The 17052-nt window shown below is 40.5% G+C and overlaps 1 protein-coding gene across 1 annotated transcript in view; it reads left to right on the plus strand.

Moving 5' to 3' along the window:
• The first annotated feature begins 16560 nt into the window (after nt 1-16560).
• The window catches only part of CLSTN1 (calsyntenin 1), a 41893-nt gene continuing 41401 nt past the window's right edge, over nt 16561-17052 (plus strand). The window contains exons 1-2 of the mRNA XM_026074056.1: nt 16561-16697; nt 16821-16963. Coding sequence (XP_025929841.1) covers nt 16561-16697; nt 16821-16963 — 280 coding nt within the window. The remainder of the gene's footprint in view (nt 16698-16820; nt 16964-17052) is intronic.

Genomic DNA, 17052 nt, shown 5'->3' on the forward strand with positions numbered 1-17052 from the left:
TTGGCTGTTCAGTGGCCTGTGTGAAAGTTTTTAATGCTTTGCCATTAAATTTGTTTCAGCTTCATAGGGGCCTACGCTTCTAATTCACTGGCAGCCTGTATAGTTCTGGTGAAGGCTAAAGATTAAATGGCCCATGAAATTCAAAGACCCTTGTCACCCATAGAAGAGATCATTCTAAATAAGGCTTAAGGGTCATATGTGGGATAAATTTCTATAGCTATTGAGAATCCTGTTATAAGAATAGAGCAATGCCATGTTTAAAGTTATCAGTGTTTTAGTAATGTAAGCAGAAAAAAAAGGCCAGAATTTGAAAGATTAGAATCGTACGATAATATATGTTAGAAATTATACATTATGCTTATTTTATGCTAGACCTACTGAATGCTTGGGCAAGGAGGGTAATATATTATTTGAATTATTTTAAGATCAGTCCTTCAGCCTTCCTCTTTTTGATCTCTTGCCTCCTGAAGGACTGTGTAGCAGAGCTGACAGCAAAAAGACTGCGGGGCACTGGGACCAGCAGAAACCAACAGTGCAGTAAGAACAGTTTCTGGAGGTTTAAGAAATGTGCAGTTTTATTCAATCTCTGCCAAAGAAAGTGTCCTTAGTGAGTAACCTCACTATTATTCATCAGTAAAAAGGTGTTCTAAAGCTTAGTTGTCCGTAAAGAGCTTTTAAGCTTTGTTAAAACTGCAGAATAGTTTTTTTAGGTATAAGAGTAATAGGAGCACTTCACATACAATAGGAAGTATTGCATAGTTCCTGCCTTGTTGAGATACTCTCTGAATGTAGCTGACTTTCAAATTAGCCAACAGTATTATGGTCTACATCCAACCTCAGGATCAACCTGTTCAGACATTTGAATGAAACTGGACCTGTTCTCTTTATTCAGTGCTGCAGTCAGAGGTGTGTGTTGTATGCTTGTTCTAAATTCTCTCTTAAAGACAAAAAAGCATTTATTCCATTCTGCATTTCCTCTGCCTTTGAGTTGGTGGCTATGCTTTAAAAACTTAGGGCAAGTTTTTCCCTGTTTATAATGCCAACAGGAAAATTAGATTTATTTTAAAATTTCTTTTAGGTGAAGTGTTTTCCTTCATTTTAATTTCACCTTCCTTCTGCTGTAGATTAGTGTTAAGGATCCTATCACTTGGGCTTGAATCAATTATTTCAGTAAGCTCATGCAATATGAATGGCCTCAAACAAAATTGCCCTTTAAAGGCATTAGAATGGGTCAAATGTTGATAATCATGAGTCAGATAGGCACGGTGCTGACAGGTGTTTGCTGGACCAACTCTTTTCTTGCAGCCTCTGGTGTAACATGACAGGTTTGGTATAGTGTTTGCATCTTGCAAATTTTGCATCCTGTGCATCTGTGACTTCTTCAGAGCTACAGTAAATAGGACACTGGATTGCTATGGTTCTTTTTCCAAATCTGCCCTAGACTTGCTGTGTAACTACTGCAAGTCATATAGGCAGTCTGCACTGCAGTTTCCCTTAAGTGTCCTCTTGCTACTGATGCTTTTCAGTGTTTTACAAATGTGAAGTGTTGTATACTGGGAGGAGGGTTGTTATTACTTATCAAGGTAAGAGAGTTGCTTGGATCTATTGCCTGTCAGACTATAGTAGGTGCCCACATAAAGACAGAAAAGAAATCACCTACTTTGTCTTCTGAATGCTGCTTTCATTTTTGTTGCAGCTGATTTGCCTTAGGCAGAATTCCTGCAGTATGTTATAAGCAAACTGGTTGGTTTCCTTTGTAGCCTGGAGCAACTCAATTTTGGAGATTTTTTTTTTGGAAAAGGTAATTCCCCCCCCCCTTTTTTTTTCTTTGAAGCTTTAGAACCTGGCTTGCTTACAAGCTGCCTCATGTATCAGCATGAAATAGTTGTATGCACAGAGCTTTTTGCTGTCTGGACATTTTCCAGGTTGACTCTCCTTGCTAGTACATGCTAATCTGTGACCAGGGGCCTGTGAAACTCGGAAAACAAACTTTCAGCCTCTGTTGTTTAACAATTTCAATAATAACTCCAGTCCAGGTGTGGACTGATGCATCTGTACCTTTCTTTAGTTTTTCACCTTGAACGATTATTTTTGTCCTTTTTTGATGCAAGTAAAAATGCAGCGATCCCTCCAGGGTCAGAAGATGATAATCCCATCTGTACCCTTGATGGGAGCAGCTGGAGGCGTTTATCCAATGCATAGCAAGCATTCTCTCCCCATGTGCTGTGCATGTCATTGCTGCACAGCACCTGAGCTCCGCTGACCCCCACCCCCCAGAGAAAAAGGCCCTTTACCTGCTGTGTGAGTAACACAGTTGTAAAAAAACAGTTGGATTTAAATGAGGTTGTAAAATACTTCTGATTATCCTTGTTACATAAAGTTGGTTGAGCTGTGTCTTATCTTCGGAGTTGAGAGTCTTACAGTGTTAGGGACCCATTTAGCTAGATCTGTGTTTGAGCAGATATTTAATAGTGTTCTTGGCTCACCTGTTAGGGTCTTAGTGAAGAGTTAGTTCCCTCTGTCTTGCTTACTACTGCATACCACTATTGTATAGCTAGTCTTAAATTTCAGCAGACACAAATCTTAAGTTATTCAAACATGATCATGAACAATGTAAGTTCAGATCAAGCCTTGATATAGAGATATGCCAGAAGAACAATGTGGCTCCAAAATTGTGCTCTCTAGCTATTCTGCTATATTTGAGGGCTTTGTTTTTGTTTTAAGCTGCCACAAGAACTCAAAGTTGCTTTTGTTTCTTGCCCTTAGTCTCTTCCTCTGGAGAAGCTAAATGCATAATTGTCCAAGACTGCCGAACAACTTGGGACTGAAACAGAAATAGAGTTTAATCATGTCTGTTCTGCAAACTGGAGCTCTGTTTAATTATATTAGGAAGGGAGTATGGCACTGGAACTAAGTCTTTGCCTTTATAGTATGAGATAGGGCTGTGATGGTCTCATAGCGGTGTCACTGATGATTTTGGTTGTTTTTTTGTGTGTTTTTGTTTGTTTGTTTGTTTGTTTTACACTCTGTGAAAGGATAGGAAGTTTCTATGATTTCAGAGAAACAGTGCTGTTCCAGAAGAGAGCAGCTTTGCAAGTTGTTCATTATATACATATATTTGTCCCATGAGGCTGGAAAATGCATGAAGTCATTTGATCATGGAATGAAATAGAAACTTGTGTTGCTGCTGACTATGCAGTGTAATCCATTTTCAGCTTTACTTGTGACCTCCTAATTGAGGGCACTGTGGAAATTGCCCCGAACGTGATTGGAATGGACAGTGGTAGCCAAGCGTTTTCCTTCAGTCTTTTGTCGTGTATCTCTTCAAGTGCCTGAAGCAGCCTGACATAGCTCTGCTTTGCCTGACCAATTGTCTACACGTAATGCTTGAAGGGTGTGCCTGGTGCCTAGTTACAGCTTGGCCTGGAGTTCTCTCCTGCAGGCAAAACAATTCACAGCGTAATCCATAATCCATTTTACAAATTTTTTTTTAATGGTTAGATTCTATGAAATCTCTTTAGTCTGTGTGAAGAGGAAGGGGCATGCAGGTGAGGAGCAGATGAATTTCTGTAGGTGGAAGCCTAAGAGGAGGATTCTCTTTGACTGTTGTCTTCTCATAAGCTTCTCTGAGCCCGGAGGAAGATGATAATTAAACTGGACAGAATCTTAAGCTTTTGACTTGCCGCGCCAGCAGCACCAGGCTTCACAGCCCCCCTCTGAAAGGAACTGCGCTGCATGCTGGTTGTGTAGTGTGCTTAGCTGCTTGTACCATGTGGGGGTACGCTGGCCTTTTGTTTTAGTCTGGCCTTGACCTGAGGTCACAGTCTGCTGAAACTAAATGAGAGGAGTGGACTTTACCATTCTGGCTTGTGTAGCTACATGACCATTTTTACTTGACACCTCCACACCACCACCACCACCCTGTCTAAATATAGCAAAGTCTAGATGTCAGAGGATCAGAACAGTGCAGGGAACTAAATGAAATCTTTTCAATTCCAGTGCCATTGTCAAAAGAAGGAGGCAAGAATTAGCTAACAGAGAAGTTTACATTAACTCCATGCCAGTAACATATGGGAAAGGCTTTCTAAGGGTTTTGCAGCTCTACTAAAATTAGCAGAGCTGAAGTATGTACCTGCTGTAGTAAGTAGCAAACTCCAGCATGGTAGCACTGCTGTTTGTGTGAAGGTTCACAGCTCACGTCCTTCTACAGAGAGAATTCTTTCCTCTATCCTTAGAGGTTTAAATAGAGAATTTGTCAGCAAAAGCGCCTTGGCTAATGTCCTGGTGAGATGAATCTACAGAAAGAAGTCTTTGACGTAGTAAGATCCTAGACCTGGTAGGGCTTACTGCTTAAGGTCAACACCTTGAACTGGACTCAGATGGAATGTTAAATTCAACTGTGGTTGCTGTAGGGCAAAGGTACAAAAATAGCCCTGAAGCACAAGTTGAAAGTAGCATTAGATAGATATTGCTTAGGGGTCATAGGCAGCATCCGATCTGTAGAATTAGGCAGTGACTTAGTTGAGTTTCAGCCACAATTGGATTGTTTCTGTATTTCTAAAATGATGCCTACTGACATTCTTGCAGAAGAGGCCATGCTGCTTTTATGATCTGATGGATAGTGTGTCCTGCCACCTGGGTAGAAGGAAAAGGTTGTGCGCTTTGTTGCTTTTCAGTCTCATATGTTGACAGTGTAGAGTGTTTTGTTCCTGTCTGGACCTGAATAAATCTTTATGAAGGTTGTTAAAGCCTTCTCACTTAAAGCTACTAAAAAGAGAGGGGGAGCAGGAAGGAGAAAAAGATTAAAGGGAAAAAACAGTAGTTATAAATGCATTTTTTCATCTGTGCTGCAGGTTAAATAATACTTTATGCATGCAAGAGAGAGACTGTGATTAAGAAACTGTCAGGCAGAATGAGAGTTGGGCAGCAAAGGGAGCAGAGATGTTTGAGGAAAAGGGTACAAAGATTTCTAATGCTGAACTCTTCTGTACACATCTAGTGTGATATGTGTGTCTTTCTGTGCCTTTCACTGAAAAAAGAGACTGTTCCACAGATATTTGTGGATTTTTTTATTTTCCTCTTCCTTGCTCAAGTAACTTCTACCACTGGGGTGTCTCAGTGGTTACTAGCAACATTACTTTAGAAAATGGTCAAAACCACAAATCTATGCTGCTCCTTCAGGGTCTAGGATTAGGACTGTAGAATACAATATGATAAGCTTATACATAAATTATGGCTTTAACTTAGGAAAAAAGGAAAAATGTACCAACTTTTCTGTATTTACTCCATTGCAGAAAGACTGGCTCTTGTGCATCTTAGTCAGCTGAGGAATCCTCATTTGTTGTAGAGCTTCTGGAAATTAAGGTGTCATTGTTTACCTCCTGTTCAAATCAGTGCAACTGGCACTCAGACTCTTTTTGCAGGTCAGGTCAATAAATATTTGGCCTATCCCGAGTCGTATTTTAACGTAATGTTACATAAACACCAGTCATTCCCAGAGGCTGTTCCTAGTACTGCAGGAAGTTGCCCGTGTAAACTGGGCTTTAGACAGGATGATATGCCTGTCTCCTCTCATAAGCTTTTTGCTTGCACTCAATGGGTAATGCATGACCGAAGCAGCAGTAAGCAGGGAGAAGTATGTATGCTGCTGGAATGCCACGCAAAACGCTATATTTCAGTCATTTAACGCAGCATGGGATTTACAGTCACTCAGCTTCCTCTGCAGGAGACACTAAGTGTCATTTCACTTGTTCGACTGCTCCACTTTTTGACTGATACAGAAGAATGGTGGCTAGACCAGGAAAAAAGATAAGACCTAGGTCAGAGGCTCCTTGTCCATACTTGAAAAAAGGGAGAACCGGAAACATGGAAAGGTACCGGTGCAACAGAAATTTGTGGCTGCTGAATGTTTGCCTAAGTGGTAGGATGGTCCCTCCGGATCAGCAGGAGCTGATCTGACACAAGTGGGCATGTAACCTTTACAAAAGAGCTCACTACCAATGTTTTCTCTTCTTCACTGAGTAGAGGAAAACATGGAGTTAACAATCCGATGGATGCATTAAAGCAAAGCATGTTGGAATGAGTTATTCTAAATCACTCGGGTTCACTTACGTATGGTAGGCTTTGGGAGGAGGGGGGCATCCTCACCTTAGTGCTGAATACAAACAATGATGTTGATTCTGCTGGGTACACGAGTCCTAGCTCTGAGTATATTTATTTTCTGTTTTGTTAAAATAATACAGCTTTTTGTTGGCTCCCTTTTAAGATTAGAGAATACATTCATAAAATGTATTCAGTCTGGAGAAAAGCCACTGAACAGAATTCTGCTAAGTTTTCCTGCTGGTGATAAATTTCAGAGGAGAGTGTTAAGTGTCAGTGTCTGGGTCAGTGATGGAAACAAACCTCTGTTTATCTTCAGCATGTTCCCAGAACAGTACTCCACTTCTTCAAAAGAACCTTCCCACCCCAGGACAGTTTGCTTTTTAGAGAGGTGGGGTCAACATTTAACCTCCTTTCTAATGCTGAGCAGCAGCTAGCATTAAAAACAGAAGACAGACGTGCCCTTTTAGGGAGACTGTCTGCCTTGGAGCTCCCCACGGGGAGGCAATCAGCCCCTGCTATTGGCAAGGAGCACTCGCTCAGCAGCATTAATCGGGGTTGACTGTGCCTCTTAATCCTCTGATCCCTTCCATAAGGATGAGAACACAAACCTTGCGTTTGTGTGTTATGCTCCCCTTCACTGAAAATAGGCCCAGCTCCATGGCTTGCAGTAGACAGCGACTAGATGTCTGGGTGATCAAAACATGATTAGCAAATCTGCAATTAAAGTGAAGGCCAGGAGGGCAGTGGCTTATTGCAAGGAAGGGTCACAACTGGTATCTGTCAGAATAGAAATAAATATGTGAAATGACAAAGGATTTTGCTGCACTCTTGTCTGATGAGACTGTAACTTAAACAGCCAGGGCACTGCTAGAAGGAAGCTTGGAGCACTGGAATTTTAGAAGCAATAGTAAGTAAAAGCAGGCTTTATTCCTGGACCAGACAGTTTTGAAAGGGACTTTTTAAAGCAACAGAGGTAGGTTATGTAGCTAAAACATGGACTCAGAAATTGGGAGGTCTGCATCAATTCTTGACTTTGTGCCAGATGCTTTTTGTGACCGAGGTACAGGAATTTCATTCATTGTTTTCTCCAGCAGCCAAACAGTACAAGTATTGACCATGCCTTGTAGAGGTTTGTGAAGCTCTATTAGTATAACAATGCGTGAAATGCTTTGAGACTCCATGGAAAAAGTCTAGCAAAGCTGCAGCCTGTTGTTGCCAGATAGGATGAATTTGAGCAAGCCCTCAGTGCAGAAGAGTTTGTCTCAGATGTTACAAGGAGAGGAAAAACACTTATTTGCTTGAAAACAATTATGAAACAACTAATAGCATGTTTTTAGCTTTTTTGTTGTTGTTGTCTTTACAAAGCCTATGTGATGTAGAAAATATGGCAGTCAGAACTCCATCTCAGAAGACCTGTTCAATAAAATTGATCCCACTTTTCTGCATCTAAATAATGCAGTTCATATCAGAGACAGCAAGAACGGGCCCATTTACAGCACTTTGCAGATCACTGTTTTCCCAGGAGTAGAAAGCATATAGTGATGTGAAATGTAATATTACAAAATGAAAATTACACATTTAAGCTTTGCATATCTCCATGGATCTTGTTAATCCATGGTCCAGATCCTGAAATTCAGATTAATATAGACCGATACAGACTAATTTAACTGGGGTCTGTGCAAACAGAGGGACTTGTTCATACGAGTCTGGCTGCGGCATTGTCACCTGTCACACAGTCACATTGAACATCCATTTAGCACACTGCAGAATTAAGGGGAAGAAGTAGGTTGGACTAAGGACCCTTATGCACACTTGTGCAGAAAAATGTGGACAGCTGTTAAAGTCCAGTCAAAACCAACAGGACTTCAGTTGTTAAAGCACATACAAGCTGTATGACCTGTGAATTAACCTTAATAGTCTTAACTTTGTTACAGAAGGATAAAGAGCAGAGTTAAGCTTGTGAGAATTCAGAACTGTTTCCAGTGGACTGAGGATTTGAACCTAGGCTCTGATGCCATTAAATCAGCCCCTTTGTCTGAAACTCCAATCCAGCAAACCAGCCTCAGATATATGCAATATGTTTTTTGTTTTTTGTTTTTTTTTTAACAGGCCTATTGCATGGTATGCACTGTGCAACAGGATCTTAATATAAATCTGGTAAATGGAATTGCACTGGGGATAAAAATACCCTTTACTTTAAGTGCTTTGTGTATAGACAGTTGATGAAAATAGTTACTTTTATTTGCCCTAATACACATTATGAAAAAATACAAGTGAGCAAATATAAAAAAACAAAACAAAACTGAGCTCTGGAGAAAATTTGGGCAATGTGGGGTGAAGGAGAAAGATGCATTCAGGGAATATGTTGACCCTCTGTCTTTTGAGCTATGTTTTGATTCTCTCTGTTGCTGCATGATAGTTTTATTCATTTTCCTGTAAACAGCCTGCAATTAGCCCTTACATGCTCCTTTCCTATATTTTTCATAAACTAGCTTCCATGCTGACCTTTCTTCCAGTGTCCCTCATGAGAAGGTCAGTAGCCTGAGTTTTGGCGATGGGAAGACTAATGCTGATTGTTTTCCTGTATTGTTGTGCCTGCTTGTCTTTGTTATTAGATTTGGTCTGCTAATAGCACTCAAAGGAAAAGAGATGCAAGTTCTCTTTTCTCATGTGATTATGGTAGTATAGAAGTGTAATTTCAGCTTCCTGGACTGGTGACAAGGACTGGGAAGGAGTACTACTGAAGAAAGAATCAAATATTGAATAATCTGCTTTTCTGGCATTCCACTGTTCTCAGTTCTCCATGCCCCACATGGGTTTTAAACATAGTTTCAGCACAAGTCTGAAGACTAAACATTTGATGCAGATGACTACTTTAAGAAGTAATATGGCACATTTTCAGGAAAAGATCAGCATTTGGGGCAGGAAAGACAAAAGCAGTTTTGCAATCTGCAAGTTCATAATATTTTTTTATACAGTGTAATGATGAGACCATGAATGCCCAGAAAGGCAAAGTTAAAAATTATAGCTTTCTTTTAGGCTGTGTTATTAACAGTTTACAGTCTTCACTCAGATTGAATTTTCTCAAGAAAATACATGGCCAAACAGATAAATCTGGACTTTTCAGATACCTACGTTCTGAAAGTCAATGAACAACTGAGTAGGGATCATGATTTGTGTTTGTGCTCCTGTGTAATATTTTTGGTTCAGAATATTTCTTTGTAGTGCGTAGTGTATTTAAAATAGCATCAGTCTTTGTGTATCTCAAAGATTAATTTGAAAACCAGGGACTAGCTGCTTATGTGGTCCTTTAATAATAGGGAATTTATAAATGCTGCCATTTTAATGAAAATAATACTCTGAATTGCTAGAAAGGCTTTCATCCTAGGATCTTAAAATACTTTACAAACATCAGTTAATGAAGTCTTACTACATCCTTATGAAGTAGGCAAGTAGCATTAAACTGAGAGGATAGATGAGGCAGAGATTAAGTGACTTGTCTGTGGGTAGAGTGAGTCAGTGGTGTCATCAGGAATAGAGCGCAGCAGCCCCGACTCCCAGTCCCCATTCTCAAAACCTTTCCTTTTAAATACCTCGGGCTAAGAGCTCTGTGCTGTCTGAATTGGGTCAGTACAGTTGGGTTCTAAGGTCAGCTTGGGGGGGGGGTGTTGTTTTTTGTATTTCTGTATTGGAAATAATGAAAAGTGGATCTTTCTGAGCCCTTAAAGATAATTTTGGTCTACTAGTCAAGAATTCAAAATAAAATATATTCCAGATGGTGTTTTCAGGAAAGGCAGAGCAAGCTTTTTCACAGTGATATTTGCCTGCTGAGGCTTCATTTCTCTTCTTTCTCAAGGGACTTGAAGACAGAGCAGTACAATCGGTGGAAAACCCCCAAAACTCCAGTAATGGAAGTAGGTATAGTTAAAGGTGATTTGGCAACATAAACAATCATCAGGTTTCCTTACTGGTAAAAAAGCTTGTCACAGATACCAGAAAGCAATGAATGTTCACTGCTGTCTCGGGGAAGGAGCAGGCGATGTTCATTTTGCTGAGTGAACTCTGCTTCCAGCATTCACAAAGGTCTTGCAGCCAGGCCCCCTGGAGATCTGGACACAAGGGAGTGGGTTTTTTTTGTTGTTGTTCTGTTTTTTTAAGACCCACTGAAGTGCTAAGTGTCTACCCCATTGCAGAGAGAAATAACACTTTGCATCTTCTTTTCCAACTTTCCCAAGCAAGCACATACAGAAGGAAACTTTTGGAAATTTTTCGTTCCCCAGTGGGGCTTTAACAGTGTCAGCATCTGAGACCCAGTGGATTCAGGTACACTTTTAGAGAAAACAATAGAGAAACACTAATGTGTTTTTAGAGAACTAATAACTTGTCCTAAGGAAAAGAATCCTCTTTGAGATACCTCTGGAGTCAGCTATATCTGCTTCATTTAGTGAAAGAAAGCTATCCACCCTTTTTACACTACTCCAGAAAGGTTCTTGCCTCCTTAGTAGTAAGAGTCTACATAATTTTTTTTTTTGTTCCTTAATGCAGGAAGTGTTCATTTGCAGATGGCCTGCACAATTGTAAACAGTCCTGCTTGACCCACTGTTGTAATCTTTGTGTTAAATGTCATTGAGTTTCATGGATGTCAGTGGTAGAGGAAAGATCTTGGTAACACTGGACCATCGAACAGCAATGATATCATGGCTCAAAGAGCTGTGTGTGGAAGTACCAGTATTGTCCTTATGGCCTTGCTGCTCCAGTCAGTGATTAAAATGCTGGATATACAACTTGAGACTTATTATTTGGTTTCCCGTTAGAAGTCTCTGAAATAGACTGCTGCCCAACAGGAGAGCATCTACTTTTCTCTTTGCCAAAGAATGCTGCTGGCACTTCTCAGTACAAGCTCACCTAAAAACCCATTGCCTGATTTTATTAATATGTAATAATTTGGCTCCTTTTACCTACTGAAAATTACTTATCTGAATAAAATGCAAGAATATTGTCTAATGAAAGGAGGAAAAAAAGAAGAGTATAATTGTGTTAATTACCAGAATACCAGACATGTAATTAATATGCCACAGTAACAAAGAGCAAATGTACTAATAGCACATAATTGGGCTTAAACTACACCCTTGGTAGAAGTCTCTGCAATGGAGCTCTTGTGTTTATGCTTCTTTTCGAATTAGCAATAAGGAATAAATTAACATCCATTTTCTTGCTCGTACAAAGACAGAATCATATTGTGGGGCAGGGTAATGAATTCAGTGAATGCCTTTACATTCCCATACGGCTCTTAGGGAGGGGAGTTCTCATGCACATGGCTCTCTTCCTCCTCCTCCTCCTCCCAGGAAGACAGGCAGAGAGAGGAAAACCTCATTGTATGCTCAGACTTGCGCTTTAATATCATGAACCTAAAGAATACAAAAAATCTGCAAGCTGAGTAATTTCAACATTGTCACCAGTACCTGGTGCAAATATTTGAATCTTTAGTTTATCTTAGTTTATCTGTCTATTCTTTTGTGTTATGGTATGTTATTGTATTGTGTTTTCTGATATGGAAATAGGGTAGGGATCAGTGACTGACCCAAGACAATCTGTGACAGAGCTGGAAAGAAAACCCAGGATTCTTCACTTTTTTTTTTCCCCAGCGTTAATCACTAGCTTGGTTTTCTATAAAATTAAGAAACTAAAGCAGTTAATGTGGACATGGGCCACTGTGCTGCTATTTGGAACAGTTTAGCACAGCACATGAGGAAACAAGCCAGAGAGCAAGGGTTCCCGTGGTTCTACGGACCCGCATTGTGTAAAGGCTCATCTAGAGCACCTGACTTTATCTCTTATTTTTAGTTAGGGGATGGTTAGTAAAATAATTTATTTCTGCTAACTGTCTTCGCTTGCTGTATTCTCTGCCTCTTTATTGGTGTCTTAATAAGCTTTACAACTAATTTCTTCATTGCTATTCAAAGGCTGCTATACAGCGAATGTCCTCTGAGGAGATATCAGAGCTTCAGGAGAGCCCATTATCCCTTGGAGTGAGCAGATGAATCTTTAAGAAACAGGTCCAGTTCCATTCAGACTCCACTCTTATTTATATAATGCAGCTTAAAATAGTCATTGTGGTAACAGATGTGAAGACCTAAGTTCAGAAAGCCTCAATTTTCTTGAGGTCCCTGGGCTGAGTTCTGCTTTTTAGTGAAGCACTTGAAAGCCAGTCTGTCTGTATGTGGCTTAAGGTATTTCAAAGTATTATGGATATTTCTTAATTTTACCTATCCTCTCTGTGCCCTGCTTTCCTAAATATGCAAATGAAAAACCTAGAAATTCTGTCTTATTCAATTGTAATGCACCTGTCATCACAATATCTAGACACCTGTCATTCTACTTCACAGAAGTATTGTGAGAGTGCATTAATTAACGCTTGTAAAATGCTTGGAGATCCTAGGATGGAAGGTGCTAATGAGTTGTAAAATATTATAATTATGTTGCAGAATATTCAGTCTCTATCTTTGTAAGGAAAGATACATCTTCATTGCTTTCATGTTTCTAGTTGCATATTTTGCAATAGCAGGTAAGTCTAAGCAGGAAAAAGGAATAAACAAGGTAGGAAGATTGCTATTGCTGCTAGCTTTCTTCTGAGGAAACTAGCTGTTTTTATGTACTTCTCTGCTTACTGAAATTTTTTCTGTCTCTCCGATGAACCCATACTTCAATGGCTTGTTAAGAATTCTCTAAACGTTGAGAAATGTCAGGGGAGAAGATTTTCTTCTTCATATTGCCAAGGCCTTCATTTGCATCCCCTAAATGAATTCTCACATATGATCAAAGCAGTTCTGGAAATTTTCAAGTGTGGGGAAAACCAGTCCTCTAATTCTTTCCATCCAACATATACAGTCAGGTTACAAAACATTGCAAAAAATGAAAAAAGTCATCCAATGGATCTAAAGATGATTGAATTTTATGGCTCTTTATGTTCAGAGGATAGGAACTGTGTATATTATGGACAGCAAGGCTAGAAAAGACCTAGTTGGTTATCTATTTATGTTTTCTTGTCAAGCTGGTAGGGGCATTGTTCCAGCGTTCTGTTGTGGAAACTTCTTTTGGATGACCTAGAAGACGCCACTTCTGCCTGTTCCCTTATGAGGCTACTGTGTGGTTTCATAGATCTCATTGTGAAGAGTTAATTTTTGATATTCATTGATTGATTTTGATATTGATATTGAATTTGAATTGATATTGGCATTGATATTGAATTACCTATTTCTTAATATTATCCTGGTTCATTCTTCCAGCTTGGCTCAGATAACTCATATCAACCACAAAACGCTAGACTTCAAATTAGCAAAATACTTTTGGATTTTCTTATTCCTTTCTCTTGTGGGAAGGGAGGAGCTAGAGTGGAGCTGTAATACAGATTCTCAGGAACTGGCCTGTGGTTGCCTTCATCTACTGTTTTGCTTGGCTGTGCATGTGACTTATCACAGAGCTTTACACCATGGACTCTTCATGGCAATTTGTCCTGTTTCAGAAGTGGTTTCAGGTCAGCTGTGATAAAGCAAATAGCTGGTAGGGGAGATAAAACTGGATTCTGCATTCTAACTTCCCATTAAAAGCAGTCATAATCTGGAATCAAAATAGTATGTGAACATTAATTGAAGTACTGAGACAAAAGTAAATCCAATCTCAGTTCTAGTCTGTTTATTCAAAGACTGGATTCCCAAACCCAGTTCCAGACTATTTGGAGACTGGACCCTTGCGCCATAGCTCCCCTTCTAAACAGAGGTCTGAGTCTAATATCTAGAAATAACAGTGCACATTCTGAATATATACTAATTATGAGCCTTAGCTCTAATGATCAGATCCAGATCTGTTGTTGACTTACTGGGCAAGTCTCGCTGCTCTCTTTATGCATCATATGCACTGGCTTCCTTTAAGAAGCAAGCAGACAGAGGCATTCATTTTTACCTATCACCTTATCTTTTCATTTCTGGCTGCTCAGCTCCATTCTGACAAGTGCAATAAATGTGTCCTCTGGGTCCTTGCAAGCTGGGCATTAGTCATCCTGTTCATTTCAAGGACATCAGTCCACTAGTTTTTCAGCTGTAACAGAAAACATGTTCTGCCAGGAGCCATTTGTTCCAGTTTTGTTGCTTATTAATAAAATCAAAATCAATGGGGTTTTTTGGAGCTTCAGAAACAGGTTGAAGAGTAGGAGGGCAAAAGGTGGCAAAAATGAAGGTGCTAAAGTTAGTTTTCTATGAATTGCTCTGAAATAATGGCATGTAGCATTTCAGAGCAAGTGCGAATCTCTCAACTTGTGAAACGCGGTTACCTCTGGCAAACAGTATAGCTATTGTTTAACAGCAAATAGGACTAGTGCATAGCAGGTTTCATACTGGGTAATTTAAATTTTGTTTTTTGGGGGCGGGAAAGAAAGGATTTGGAGAGGATGTTATTTCACATACTTTTAGAGTAAGTGCCAATGGAACATCAGTGGTGACATGGGATCAGAATTTGTCTGATGTCTCCTCCACAGCACCTATATTATCTGTGTCCTCAATCACTGGACTGCTAGTTCAAACCACTTAGTCATCTAGCTAAACTAAATCATCTAACTGAACTTAAAATATATGCTAAAGAATTACTGGCTTTATTGAATCGGTGCCTTAGTCACAACTGACTTGGAGGAATTTTGCTCAGAGAGGTAACTGCAATCAACACCTTCTCCTTCCTTGTAAATCTCCCAGTTTCATCATGACCAATTCAGCTGATTCATTAATCTGAGCCGATAGTGTCATTGTGCAATAAATAAGGTTTACCTGGAAAGAATATTTATTTTCTTTAAAATGTCTCCCCTTCCTAATTCTGCAGAATCAAACTCTTTTAGATGAGTCCTTCTGATAACACCAAAGTCCCCTATTTTCTGTGGTCATGGCAGTGTTCTTTCTCCCACTATAATGCATGATACAGCCTACGCGGACTGCAAAGCAAATTTTGCTTTTTGCACACTCTTTTCCTGCCATACCTAATGACTCTAGGTTGTTTTCCAATTTAAATGTAAAAAATGCATTGCTTCGCAGAAAGTATTTTAATGTGTGTGTATATATGCCAGCTGGCCACTGGCTGGTGAACCTTTTTCAGAAACTTTTATATTGACCTTCAAGTCTAGTACACAGTTATATTACTAATCCAAATCCAGTATTTGGGCAAACAGGTTTGTGTTTTATCATGCGTTGATCAATGGGCAATCATCCTTTAACTGATGATCTTTTGCCTTGCAAATCTTTACTCATGGGGTGGTTCTTACTCATGCATTAAGTCAGTAAGAGTAGTCTGAGAGTCAGAGTGAGCTGGACAGCTCTTCTACTCTCCAGACAAAAGAAAAATACATAATGTAGCATGCTGTCAGCTGAAGCTGTGTTGGCAGAATGTAAAGACTCAGCTCTCTGGCAACAGATGGGCTAGAGGCTTCTTCTGACATGATCTGCCATCCAGCATATGTTAGACAGGCTGAGAAATCAAAGGGTTTTAGACTGAGGCTTTACCTTTAAAAAAAAGATGTCTTAGCTGTTATTAAAGCAGGTGGCCTGCAGCGCACAGGCCATGAAATAAATAAATATGGAGGCAGTTGGTTGCTCGGTTCAGGGACAGCTACCTAGCACAGGTAGGGGGGCGCAATGCATTGGAGCATGATCTCTCTTCAGATTCTGTTTCTGCTCTGCATGCGCATGTTAGTAAAGCTTTTAAGTGGTAGCAAGTAAAGGCAATTGGTTTTCATGTGGGAAAAACTCTTCGGGGGCAGAACAGATTGCCTTTGAATATCCAAATGCACTAGCTCAACTGTTTTACAGCTTGCTGCAGACCATATTCTGTTGATTTGCTGAGACATCAAGGATTGACCGTGGGCAGTGAATAAGCTGGCTTCCTACCTCTGGCTGGCTGGTGCCTCCAGCTCAAGTTTGGGATACACAGGTACTCAGCACAGAAGGTAACAGTATCAGGCCTAACTTTGAGGGGAAAAAAAAATGTTTTCCAAAGCTGATCAATTCCAGTATTTAAATCACATGAAATGTTTTAAAATAAAGACAAACCACCTCTCCAGGATCTTGAATGTTCTGGATTTTATTTTTATTTCACTGTGGGAGTGAAATGGCTAATAGGTACAGAACAGGAGTAGTCACTCATCTCTAATTACAAAAGTTGTTTGCATTTTAGTTGTAAAAGCTCTGATCACGGAAAGGTGTTTTCCCCCGCTGCGTTGAAGCAATTGACATTTCTGACCAAAGAGCGAATAGCTCTTCTGCTACAGAACAGGTTCGGTGCGGCTTGATTAGTCCTATGGAACTTCTTGATTTTTAGAGAGTACTTGTAGCCTCCTGCCTCGCTCGAAGCCGGTAGAAGGTTCCTCGTGCGCCCACCGCTGCCCTGGGCCGCGGCGACGGAAAGCTGCCGCCCCGAGGCGCGATGAGCCGGTGCTTAAAGCAGATGCATCTTAGCAGGGCCGTGGCATTTTACAACTCGGAAAATGTAGCAAAAACTGCCCGCACTAGTTTCAAGGTGCGTGTTTGCGGCGGGCGGCCTGCGTTTGCCCCACCTTGGTGGTCAGCCTTGCTGCCTGGGTCTTGGGTTAGCGAAGAATTGGCTGCTTTTTGCTGAAATGATCTGTGAATGGCATTTAAAGGGGGTTTATAGAGGTTTCAACTGTTTCTGACATGTTTTAACAGGGCTCGAGAGGTGCAGGGGCTTTTGGCAGTGTCTCCGCAGCAGCCACCTGCGAGGTTTTGGTGGGGATGGGCTGATGACCCTCAAGTGCCTGCAGCTGCCCTGGCCCAGGTAGCACAGCCGCAGAACCCAGCTGTTTGGACCGGTGGGGGAAAAGCAAATCTCCACCGGGATTTAATGGATTTCATCCCCTGCGGGGGGTTCCTGTACGGCGGGAGGAATCCCCCCCTCCCG

This window comes from Apteryx rowi, unplaced genomic scaffold (assembly GCF_003343035.1).
Source record: "Apteryx rowi isolate R43461 unplaced genomic scaffold, aptRow1 scaffold_38, whole genome shotgun sequence".
Classification (NCBI taxonomy): domain Eukaryota; kingdom Metazoa; phylum Chordata; class Aves; order Apterygiformes; family Apterygidae; genus Apteryx; species Apteryx rowi.